At 38.8% G+C, this 12,200-nt stretch overlaps 1 protein-coding gene across 2 annotated transcripts in view; it reads left to right on the top strand.

Annotated features, from left to right (window-relative positions):
* LOC114626532 (solute carrier family 5 member 4A) overlaps nucleotides 1-10,243 on the top strand; it is a 41,980-nt gene extending 31,737 nt beyond the window's left edge. Inside the window, exons 12-15 of one of the 2 annotated variants that reach the window (XM_028773952.1) lie at nucleotides 2,323-2,491; nucleotides 3,366-3,581; nucleotides 7,812-7,914; nucleotides 10,026-10,243. In XM_028773952.1, the coding sequence (XP_028629785.1) occupies nucleotides 2,323-2,491; nucleotides 3,366-3,581; nucleotides 7,812-7,914; nucleotides 10,026-10,240 (703 nt within the window). In that variant the 3' untranslated portion in view covers nucleotides 10,241-10,243. Of the gene's footprint in view, nucleotides 1-2,322; nucleotides 2,492-3,365; nucleotides 3,582-7,811; nucleotides 7,931-10,025 lie in introns of both variants that reach the window. The other variant, XM_028773953.1, reaches the window with a different exon arrangement.
* The last annotated feature ends 1,957 nt before the right edge of the window (nucleotides 10,244-12,200 follow it).

Genomic DNA, 12,200 nt, shown 5'->3' with positions numbered 1-12,200 from the left:
TCAGGTAAGGGACTAGCTCAAGAAGTTGCTTAGAGAGCTATGTCAATCAAGGACTCCCTAAGTGGTCTGGAAACCCTAAAGGCAAATGAAGGGAGAAAATAATCAGGAAGAAAGAAAGACCCCCCTTTTTTCATTTTATTTTTTTAAGAACTATTTATTTATTTTATGAATGAGTACACTGTTGCTATCTTCAGACACACCAGAAGAGGACATCAAGATCCCATTACAGATGGTTGTGAGCCACCATGTGGTTGCTGGGAATTGAACTCAGGACCTCTGGAAGAACAGTTAGTGCTCTAAACCACTGAGCCATCTCTCTAGCCCTTCCTCTTCATTATTGTCAAGTAGACCCAGCATTTTCATAGCGTTTTGTAACATGAGTTAAAATTAATGTATGACACATATACGGGAGACACGGAGAACGTAACTATACAGTCCAGCGATGCATCACCAAAGGAACACACAGGTAGTTCGTGCACACATTACAAGTGGAAACTATGAGCACCCCATTTCTATCACGGCTCCTATCTTTGCAAAGTTAACCACTGTAACCTTCCATGCTACTAGTTGAGTTATCTTGCTTCAGATGATCATAAGTATAGTATATACCAACATAGCTATCTTGATATATGGCTTCCCTGGCTTACATTATTTTTGTGAGCTTCAGCCATGTTTTCGGGTACAGTTTGCTCTGTGCTGTATGGCGGTCCACTACTTTGAGGTCCCATTACGTATCGGCTCTACTGTTTGTGGTCATATTGCGATGGTTCAACTCTCTCAGCATACATGATCTTCTATTGCTGGCAATTATATTACTGTGCAATAACTTTTATATTCTTGGCCTTTTCAGATTTATGGTTTGGTGGAATGTTGGGGAGAGTGAGTCTTCAAAAAAACTGATTATGACTTAGGAAAAAATAGATTGGTAGTATTAATTCTACATGTGGATATGGTGGTAGGACGCTAGATCAATTCCTTTCTTTTTCACATTATTAATTTTAAGTGATATAGAGTATATTTTCAATAATGAAAGCAAGCTATCACTTACCTGTGAAGCATCACCTCGGCGTCATTCCAGGGCTTCTGAGCTAGTTAGAAGAGAAACCAGGCTCCTTTTCTTCTCCACTATGTGCAGTCTGTCCTTTCCCTGTGGCTTTGTCACTGTGGTTTTGGATAGAAGCACTCTCAGAGACTACTGACGAGTGCAGTGTTTATACAAACCACTCCTGAAGGGCACTGCCTACTTTCTTTGGAAGTTGATATCAAGAGGAACTCAACACTATTTACACATTTTTCTGTTTTACAGTATCTTTACTAAATCAAACACTTAGAGATGGAAACCTGATGGGCCTCACTTGGTCCAGATCTTAACTAGGTAAAGGCAGTAGGAGAAGAGAATGGAAAAGTATTGTTGTTTGTTTTGTCTTCCTGGGCTGGTATTCAAGATATACTGATCCCACCAGTCAAGACACGATCTTGGACACAAATCTCTTTTAAGTCTTAATGGCAAAGTAATACCTGTTTCTTCTGTCTTATCGAATGTCTATCTCCCAAGATGCAAACATGGAAAGCTACACTCAACAAAAATACTTGCTTTTAAGCAAGCAATGGCTCTTGTTGAGACGGTAGATAAAAACAGCAAGACTGGGTGAGATCGTAATCAGAACATATTGTATGAGAGAAATCTTCTTTTGGTAAAGAGAGGAATAGGAAGCCAAGAGGGATAGAAGTCAGCCAGAACAAAAAGATGGACGTGACCAGGACCTCTTCCCCTGGACATGGCACTTGAGCAAAATCCAGAAGTGGGGACAGGGAAGGCTCTGTGGGGTGAAAACAGTAAGACCATTCTATACATCAGGTGTGTGGCAACTTTGCTAAATTTTCCCACTTGCTCTCCCCAGAGCTCTCTCTTTCTGGGAAAGAGAGAGGCTGTTTCAATCCTCACTAACAGAAATTCATTTTGTTTTCACTAGCCAAGAAAAAGATGAAAACTGGATTCTATTTTACTATACAAATAACTACTGATTAAGAAAACTAATACAACATTTCTGTGATATATGCATTGTATTAAGGAATTATTAAGCAACAGCTGACATTTGACTGTCTTTATGAAGAAACATTAATCTTAGATGAAGGCTTTATGACGGGTGTAGATAAGTATTATTGGCATTGAATTAATAGGTAACCCATAGCATGGGTTTATATCAGGTCAAGAAACATAGTCTTTTTTTGAAAATGAATGAGCAGCATGAGGATAAATTCAAGAACTCAGCAGATATGCCGATGGTGCTGTTGTTTACTGTCTGAATTCTTTTTTTACAGGCTGTTTGTCTCTGTGCTAATTGTCACCAGCATCTTGTGGGTCCCCATAGTAGAAGTATCTCAAGGTGGACAGCTGGTCCATTATACAGAATCAATTTCGAGCTACCTTGGGCCCCCCATTGCAGCTGTATTCCTGGCTGGCATCTTCTGTAAAAGAGTCAATGAACAAGTACGTGAAAAACAGGGAGGTTTTTCCCTGCCAGTCACTGGCATCACAAGATATTTTCTTGTTGTTCTGTTGTGTATGCTCCAGGCCCATCTCAGTTTCTACTGTGATCATCATAATGTCTGATCCTTACTAAAGTGGGAAGACACTTGACCTTGTGGTCCCCGTTAAGAGTACAGACGTCACATGTATTATAAAATGTCATGTGCACAGCACAGTGCTGGCGAACACCAGTTCAGGAGATGAACTGTCAGTATCCCATCAGGACTCTAATATTGTGATCTGAAGTAAATCCACTCTGTCCAGTGAAGATGGTAATAGAACCTATTTATAATAGTTGTTATGGAGATTAAATATTTTTTCAAACAGTCCAAAATTAAAGTATGTTCATTGCTATTGTGGTGCAGATGGTTAATCTCTTTACTTTGTAGCTCGGATCCCTTAAATGTGTTTCTAGGTGTTTATTGTATAATACAATTCTCTGGCAAGTTAATAGTCCTTAGTGTTTAGTGATTCCCAGCTCTTCAAATTGCATAACATGATTCACAGTCCAACTTGGTCTATAAAACAAAGCACAAGTTTTGATTCTCCATATAAAAGTCAGGAAACTTTTCAGCTTGGACTACCATTGACAAAAGAGCCCTGTGGTTGGACATACAACAGTGTAACAATATTTCAGGGCCACAGGTGGTGCCTCCCACTGTGGACACGCAACAATGTAATGATATGTCAGGTGCCTCCCACTGACAGCTTGGGTTTGACATTTTCGCAGTTTGTTGGTCCTCGCCTAAGAAAACAGCAGTAGTTAATAGCGACTTACTTGAATGAGCGTCTCACATTTCCTAAGCACTCTGTGTTCTCGTTCTGTTTTTACCAGGGAGCCTTCTGGGGTCTGATGGTTGGACTGGTGATGGGCCTTATCCGTATGATCGCAGAGTTTTCTTATGGCACCGGGAGTTGCCTGGCTCCCAGCAGCTGTCCCCAGGTCATCTGTGGAGTACACTATCTGTACTACGCCCTCATCCTTTTTTTCGTCTCTATATTGGTTATCCTGGGAGTTTCCTACTTAACAAAACCCATTCCCGATGTGCATGTAAGTGACGCACCAACCAGGAATCATTTGCTTTCAAAAATCACATAAGGGCAATTTTGGCTACTGCTAGGCTAATGGCATTGTTGAACTATTAGATTTAGGAGGAACCTAAGAGATGATCAGTTATCCAACTAAACAATTCAATCGTGTGTGTGTGTGTGTGTGTGTGTGTGTGTGTGTGTGTGTGACAACAGTATATTAATAGGAGGCTAAGAAGTGGGTGTACATTTTTAAGGCCAGTGAGATGCCTGCATGGGTAAAGGGGCTTGCTGAGCAAGCCTGGCACCTTGAGTTCAATCCCTGGGACCCACATAAAAGTGGAAGGAGAGCACTGACTCCACAAAAAATGACCTCTTAACTGCCTTGAGTGCCTATGAATGCACACACTGCACAGAAATAGTAAAAAAAAAGAAATAAAGAAAAAAAACACATCGAACAGATATAGATAGTAAACACAAACACATCACTCAGATATAGCACACACACACACACACACACACACACACACACACACAAATATAGTAAGAAAACAAAGCGCATACTATTTCAAAAGCTTCATGATACTGTTAGACAGTGTATCTGTGCCATTGTTATGGATACACCTGTTATCTCGCCTGGGCCTCTCTGGGGTTGAGTAGAAATTCAGATCCATTATGAAGGCTGATATAAACATGTTTTTTAAAACACAGGGTAATAGCGATCAAGAAAAGAAAAAAACAGAACAATGAGGTGTATCTTTGTATTTCAGGCTAATAAAAAGTGCTTAACATTACTAATATGAAACAATAAAGATTTAGTAAAATGTCAGCATCCAAAATTATTGGTAAGTGCATGGGAATTTATGCCTGGCAGGTGTGGGGTCGTGAGGTATTTAATAGTCGTTAATTCTCATAATTTATGAGGCACTGATCTCAGTTTTAGGAACTGGTATGGAGACACTTGTACAGGTAGGAAAAAAATATATGTATCAGCATTTTCTGTGCAACCGTGATCAACTAGAAAACTGGGAATACTGGAGTGTTACCGAAATTGCCACCACAAATAAAATAAGTCTGTAATAATAGTGTTGATGAATAGTATGCAGGCACCTGAAGGCAGTTTATTACTTGCTTGGAGAATTCAGTAGAAAAAGAGCATACAGAAAATATATGGGACTTTATAATATCACTTGTGGTACAGAATTCAAATAGGTGTGTGTGTATGTGTGTGTGTGTGTGTGTGTGTGTGTGTACATGCACATACATCTCCACATGCAGACATACAACTGAAATTTTCAACACCATTATTTCTGGCACAGTAGTGGATAATGTGAAGGACAAGCAAATGTTTGTCATTTTGTCATCTATATATGTAATAAACAATATTAGTACATAAATGTATATTATATTTTATACAGTACACATTACATGTTATATTTACATATTATTAGACGTAGTCTATAATATGTACATATAATACATTTACATACTAACATTGTTTATTTGTAATATAATCTATGCATTATATAACCTTTTACATATTTTTCTATCCATCATTCAATGTTGTTTTCATTTTTTTAAGGAAGGGCCGGTACATGACGTGCAAAGCTGAAACTCCATGCCTAGGGTTGCAAAATTATTTACCAATGGCACATCACCAGAGTTCATAACTAAATGTTTACACTGAGTATTGGATATTGACTGAGTGAGCATCAGGAAATGTCATAATTCCAAAACCAATAAACATAAGAATGAATTCTTTTCTGCTAACATAAATAACCATAATTTATTATTGATTTCTCTTTATAAAACTTTTGTCTAGAGTTCCAGTGAGACTATTTAATTTATATTTTGTTTAATGGCTATGTCACAAGAGTTGAACTATGAAAGCAGGTGTGTAAATATCAACAGATAAGTCATAGGTAGTCATGTAAAGTGTTGTGGACCACACCTAGTAAAGCAATACTGATATATCCTGGGACAGAAGCTCTGAGGCAAGTCTGTGGTAGCCCAAATTAGAACAGGATTCAAGAAGTCTCAAGGAGATAGCTTTGCTGAAAAACTAGAGGATGTGATGCTGCCTTAATCCCAGCCCTCAGGAAGCAAAGGCAGACAGGGCTCTGGGAGTTCAAGGCCAACCTGGTCTACATAGCATGTTCCACACAAGCCAGAGATACATAGTGAGAGCCTGTCTCAAAAAAGAGAAATGCAAAAAACACAGCTGAAGCCTCTGGAGCTCTGGCAAGGTGTCCTAGCATTGATGTAAAAGCATGTGCCTACAAATAGCCAATAGCAAATTTCAGTAGAGCTGCATAAATAATATGATAATAATTAATAATAATATAATAATAGTTAATATTCATATCATATTAATATAATATGATAGTGAGATGTGACTTGGAGAATGTGATGAGTTATAAACCTTTGGACATTTGGATCAATTTCTTCCAAATAGCCTTGGCGTGTGTTTTATTTATCCATTGTATCCAATGGATATTTCTTGCATGTACGGTAAAAAAAAGAATACATGACAACACATACTCCATATATTTTCAAAAATGTTACTCAATACACAAAGCAGGGGAATCTTGATTATGTAAATGATTGCCAAAATTCTATAAAACTTAAAATTTTAAAATAACAGCGGGGAGCCAAGTTCAGAGGCAGCATAAGAAAGGAATGTGTGGTTACATTTGGAATACAAGGATTGAACACGGATAACTGCCTAAACACACTAGATCCAGAAATAGAACTTACAGTATGACAAATGGAAATCCCCAGTCACCCCAGATTAGGAAGGGGAACAGGGAGGGAGGAAGGTCGGATGATAGTTTCCAACATAGACGATCAGAGAAATGGCTTCCTGCATTCTGCAGAACAGCGAGGTGGCGATTCTTCACAACAAGTTGTCATGTGTCTCATAAGGAAATGGAGGGATAGGGATTTGAAGGCTTCCAACCCAGTCACAGAACGAAATGCTTAAGGACATGGAAATGCTAATTCCCTTGATTTGCCGATTACTATATATATATATACATATATGCATATATGCATATATATGCATATATACATATATATGTATGTGTGTGTGTATGTGTGTGTGTGTGTGTGTGTGTGTGTCAAATTAGTGCTCTGTGACACATAAATAAATATATATATAAGTATTATGTGCCGGATAAAACTTTTTAAGCTAGGAATGATGGTGCACCAGCACCTGGGAGGTGGAGGCAAGATCAGAAGGTCAAGGGCATCCTAAACGACATAGCAAGTACAAGGTCAACCTGGCTACATGAGGCCCTGTGTAAATCAGTAGATAGATAGATAGTAGATAATAAATTGATAGATAGGGATGATAAATAGATAAATGATGGATTAGATAGATACATAGGTATATAGACACATATGATAAATAATAGATAGATAATAGGTATATATGATAGATAAATAATAGAGACAGATGATAGATATAATAGATGACAGGGAGAGTACATATGATAAATGGTAAAGAGATAGATGATAAATAGATGGATGATAGAAAGATGATAGATGTGATAGATGATAAATACAATAGATAAATAGATGTGATAGATTGATAGATATGATAGATGATAGATAAGATAGATAGATAGATGATAGATAGGTAGACAGATGATAGATAGATAGATAGATAGATAGATAGATAGACAGATGATAGATAGATGATAAATATGATAGATAGATAGATAGATGATAGATAGATAGATAGATGATAAATATGATTGATAGATAGATAGATAGATACATGATAAATATGATAGATGATAGATAGATAGATAGATAGATAGATAGATAGATAGATAGATAGATGCAAAAGGCAATCTCTAGCCAGACTAGAAATAACAATGAAGTTACTCTTAACAGTTACACAGTAGGAACAATGAGATAACAATGATATCACTACTGACAGTTACACAGTAGGGACAATGAGTAAAGCCAAGGTGTCACTTACTAGGTTGATATGCTTTTCTGAAAGTAAGAGTTTTTAGAAATCTTGAGTTTAAATGTCGCCCAAAGAATTAAAGACAGAAATGTTTTTTTTAAATGGTTCACATGTTTTGGAGAGTGTGATATGGCAGGTGGGCCTCCCATTACAATCTGTAATACTATACCATAGAGCCTGCTTTTTAAAAAAAATTATACGAAAATGAGAGTATTATTCAGTGTTTGCAAACGTATGTGTCTTTCGCTAATGCTCTCTGTGGCCTCTGCTCAGCTGTACCGCCTGTGCTGGACTCTTCGGAACAGTAAAGAGGAAAGAATCGATTTAGATCCAGAAGACAAGGAGGAGAACGGAGCTGATGATAGAACTGAAGAAGGTAACATCTCCCTTCCATACTGGTTTTCATGGTTTTAGTGAGGATTTGTATGTATACTTTTCATTAAAAGATAATTCCATCACTTCCCCCCTTGTAATTCCTCCCTGTAGCTCCTCCCAACCCCTCTCCCTTCAACCCCTCCCATGAATGAGAGCCTCTTTTTCATTAATTGATATTGTTACATAGATATCTGGGTGTATTCACAAATATACACAAAAATACAGCCTGCTCAGTCTGTTCCTGTTGGGCGTATATGGTTTCAGGGCTGACAACTTTGTATTGCATGACCAGTTAGGGAGTTCATCCCTAGAAGAGGTTAATTCTCTCTCGCCAGTCATTAGTTGCCTGTAGTTTTTTGTCTAGCAGTGGGACGTGGTGAGATTTTTTTCCCTTCCGTGTTAACAAATCTATTGATATTGTTGTTGCTCTTGTCTTGTTTATATAGCCTGTGCTGGCTACTTTCATGTTAACCTGACACAAACTAGGATCATCAGGGAGGAGGGAGCCTCACTTGAGAAAACACCTCCCTAAAATAGGGCTGTAGGCAAACCTGTAGCACATTTTCATAGTTAGTGATTAATGTGGGAGGGCCCAGTTCATAGTAAATGGTGCCACCCCCTGGGCTGGTAGTCCTGGCTTCTGTAAGAAATCAGGCTGAGCAAGCCAAGAGGAGCAAACCAGGATGCAGCATCCCTCCATAGCCTCCTGCCTCCAGGTTCCTGCCTTGTTTTGAGCTCCTGTCCTGACTTCCTTCAGTGATGGACTGGTACCTGCAAGTGTAAGCCATATAAATCTACCCAACTCAACCCACCCCTAACTTGCTATTTGGTCATGGGGTTTCATCGCAGCAATAGAAACCCTAAGATGCAGCCATTTCTGTGAAAAAAATGTTTCACCGCAGACTTCCTGGTATTCTGGCTCTTACGATCTCTCTAACCCCTCTCCAAATGTTCCCTGAGCCATAGACAAAGAAGCTTAGCTTTCCCTCTACCCTGTATCAGGTCGTGGTTTCCTGTAATAACTTCATGTACTGCAGAGATAAGCTTCCTTGAGGAGGGATGACACCTGCATTAAATCTGGTTCCAACAATTAACCAGTTCTCAAGAAGTTGTCATTTGTATAACAAACTAGAACATTAAACTCTCCACCAGTTCAATAACGAAGATAACTTGCTAGACATGAAGTCTATCCATCCATTCAGATACACGAGCATCTTTCTGTTACTATGTCCATCCATTCAGATACACGAGCATCTTTCTGTTACTATGTCCATCCATTCAGATACACAAGCATCTTTCTGTTACTGTGTCCATCCATTCAGATACACGAGCATCTTTCTGTTACTATGTCCATCCATTCAGATACACAAGCATTTTTCTGTTACTATGTCCATCCATTCAGATATACAAGCATCTTTCTGTTACTATGTCCATCCATTCAGATGTCCATCCATTCAGATACACGAGCATCTTTTTCTGTTACTATGTGCTGGGTGCTGAGATGACATTCAGTTATTTGTTAAGGTCTCCATCTTCATATCTTGTGACCAAGTATCTAACCCCAACTTCTCCCTAGCCTCATTTCTTTCTATTCTAATAGTCCCATAGCAGGAGAGCGGCATCAGATTTCTTTGCATACACCAAGATTCTAGGATATTATCACAAAGATTCCTTAGGATATTCTCATGAAGCTGATCATTGGAATCTTTGCCACCAATTGTGAAAACTGGTATTGCAATAAAGTTTTATTTTTTTAAAGTGGGTTTAAGATCAATTTTTCTTCTTTTGTCTACCAATTCTACAGTATGTTTAAATGGATCTCTAAATGGTCTTCTTATTCTTTCAAGTTCAGAAACCCATTGTGTACTGGGGCTAGTAAAGGCTCTGCGGTATTGTATGCAAATGCCTCCCCACATTACCCCAACTTTGTCTCTTATTTTCATTTACCTTTGGGGGGATTCTTTTCAGATCTTATTTAGTCGAATGCATAAATATTTTCACATGATCCTTCCAGCTCTTATAAAAATTGTAATCATTGTTTACAGACATCCATACAGCATGGATGAGGTGTCCTACCCATCTTTGATGCTAGTTTATCTTTCTTTGTTCCAGAACAAACCGAGAAACCTCGTGGATGTCTCAAGAAGGCTTATGACCTATGCTGTGGTTTGCAAAGTGCTGAACCCAAGCTGACTAAAGAGGAGGAAGAAGCACTGAAGGAGAAGCTGGCAGACACAACCGAGAAGCCCTTTTGGCGGACAGTCCTGAATGTCAATGCCATTGTCCTCTTGGCGGTGGCGGTTTTCTTCTATGGCTATTTTGCCTGAACTTGACCTCACCCGCAGCAATATTGGTTAAGCAAAGGATCATTTTATGAGTTTTCATTTTTTACTTTATCATCTTACAAAAGGGGCATTAGCAATTGGTAATTTTATCTAATAAGGTAACGTCAGGCTTGATTTTTTTTTTTGGTCCTCCCTCCATGTAAATAAAATAGAGTTTATAATTTATAAAACCACCAAAGTGACTTCATGTAAGAATGTGAATTAGGCAAAGGGCCCCAAATCCTTGGCTTCTACTTTTAGGAAATATAATTATCAACTGAGATTTTAGAGATTTAAGAAGTATAATGTGATGATTTTGTATATGTGTGGTGGAAGCATTACCACAACCAAGTCAACCAGCACATCCATAACCTAAGCACTATGTACTACACACGGAAAAAAACATTCAATCTGTTCTCAGCACGTCTAAAACACACAGTACATCTTTGTTACCCATAGGCACAACTGCTGTGTATTATTAAATCTCCATAAAGTATCCATTTATAATGAAACACCTTCACCCGGTCACCAACATCTCTCCTTTGTCTCACTGGAAAGCATGGCTGCTCTGGTGTATTCTGTGCTGCTGTAACAAACACAAAATATTAGGAATTCTAGAGAGTGGGGATTTGGGAGGGTTTTTGTTTGTTTGTTTTATTTTGTTTTTGTCGTTCTTCAGAAGCGACAATATTTAGGAGACAGAATCTGGAGGAGAAATTTTGCTACATCATTCCATGGCAAAGGTGGGCTGTCGAAAGCATCTGTAGCAGAAGGGGAAGAAAGGAAACCAAATTTGTCTATCAGGAACCTACTCCTGCAACAATGCTAATTCATTCCTGAAGGGAGAGCCCTCATGCGCTGGTTACTTTGTAGCGGCCCTTCCTCTTGGCCTTGACACTGGGAATTGGGTGTTCGATACATGAATGCTGGAGGATCTATTCAACTGAAGAATTCTACCCCATTCCCTTACATTCAAATTGTATCCATTTCACATTCTGGTGACACCAAAGGTCTCAATTTGTTTGCAGAATGACTCAAAGGCAAAAAAAAAAAAAAAAAGCATCTCGTGTCAATCAGATATGAATGAGACTCATGGCATAATCCATTCTAAAACAACTTCCTGCTGTCATCCTGGAAAACCAGACATGCTACTTCCAAAGCACAATGGTAGGGTAAGCATGGGACAGATACTCTCACTACAAAAGGGAATTGGGACAAGAAGAAGGGAGTCACTGGTCCCTAGTTGGTCTTAAGCCCATGAGGTATTGGCTTTTGACTTTATGCCCTACTTCTCGGGCACACTAGGGCAGAGGATAGGCCTCCAGGGCCTGAGCAACTTTGACTCAATTATGTCTGTATCCTCTAGAAATACAACCATCCATGGGGATCTGTGTAGAAAGATGATCACAGTACACTGTTTGTGGCATCCTAAGACACTAGCCATTGCCTTCCCTTTGGAATCAACTTACTTAGTCCAACCCACATTGAGAGACGGGATTACACTTGGACATAAAGAAAAAGGACAGACTATTGGGGCCTTTCTTAGAGACTGTGAGCCACAGCAGCAGTACTCAAATTAGCCTATGAAGAAAACAGAATGGAAATAATAAATAGTTCTCAGTAAGTGGTTGAATAACTAGGTGTGGCGTATGCATACAGGGTGATAAAACAAACCAGTATGGATGGATTACAAGCCTTATGTAAAGGAGGGAAAACTATACTTCTGTTTCAGGGATGTTATAGATGGGTCAAAAATAACCTATAATGTCAGTGATCAGAGGCCTGTGCTTGGGGACACTGACTGAAAAAAGCAATGTGAAGATTGGGGGATGGGGTGTGGTGTAAATTAAATGTTGATGGGGCTGCAGGCCATGGGAGAACATGCCTTTGTAAAAATTCACACTGAAAACTGTACAGTTAAGGTCTGTGAATGCCACTGTTTATATTGTTTCGATAAAATTTT

The sequence above is a fragment of the Grammomys surdaster genome, unplaced genomic scaffold (genome assembly GCF_004785775.1).
Source record: "Grammomys surdaster isolate TR1022 unplaced genomic scaffold, NIH_TR_1.0 237, whole genome shotgun sequence".
Taxonomy (NCBI): Eukaryota; Metazoa; Chordata; class Mammalia; order Rodentia; family Muridae; genus Grammomys; species Grammomys surdaster.
The sequence above is the reverse complement of the archived record's forward strand: the minus strand, read 5'-3'. Positions and strand labels throughout refer to the sequence as shown.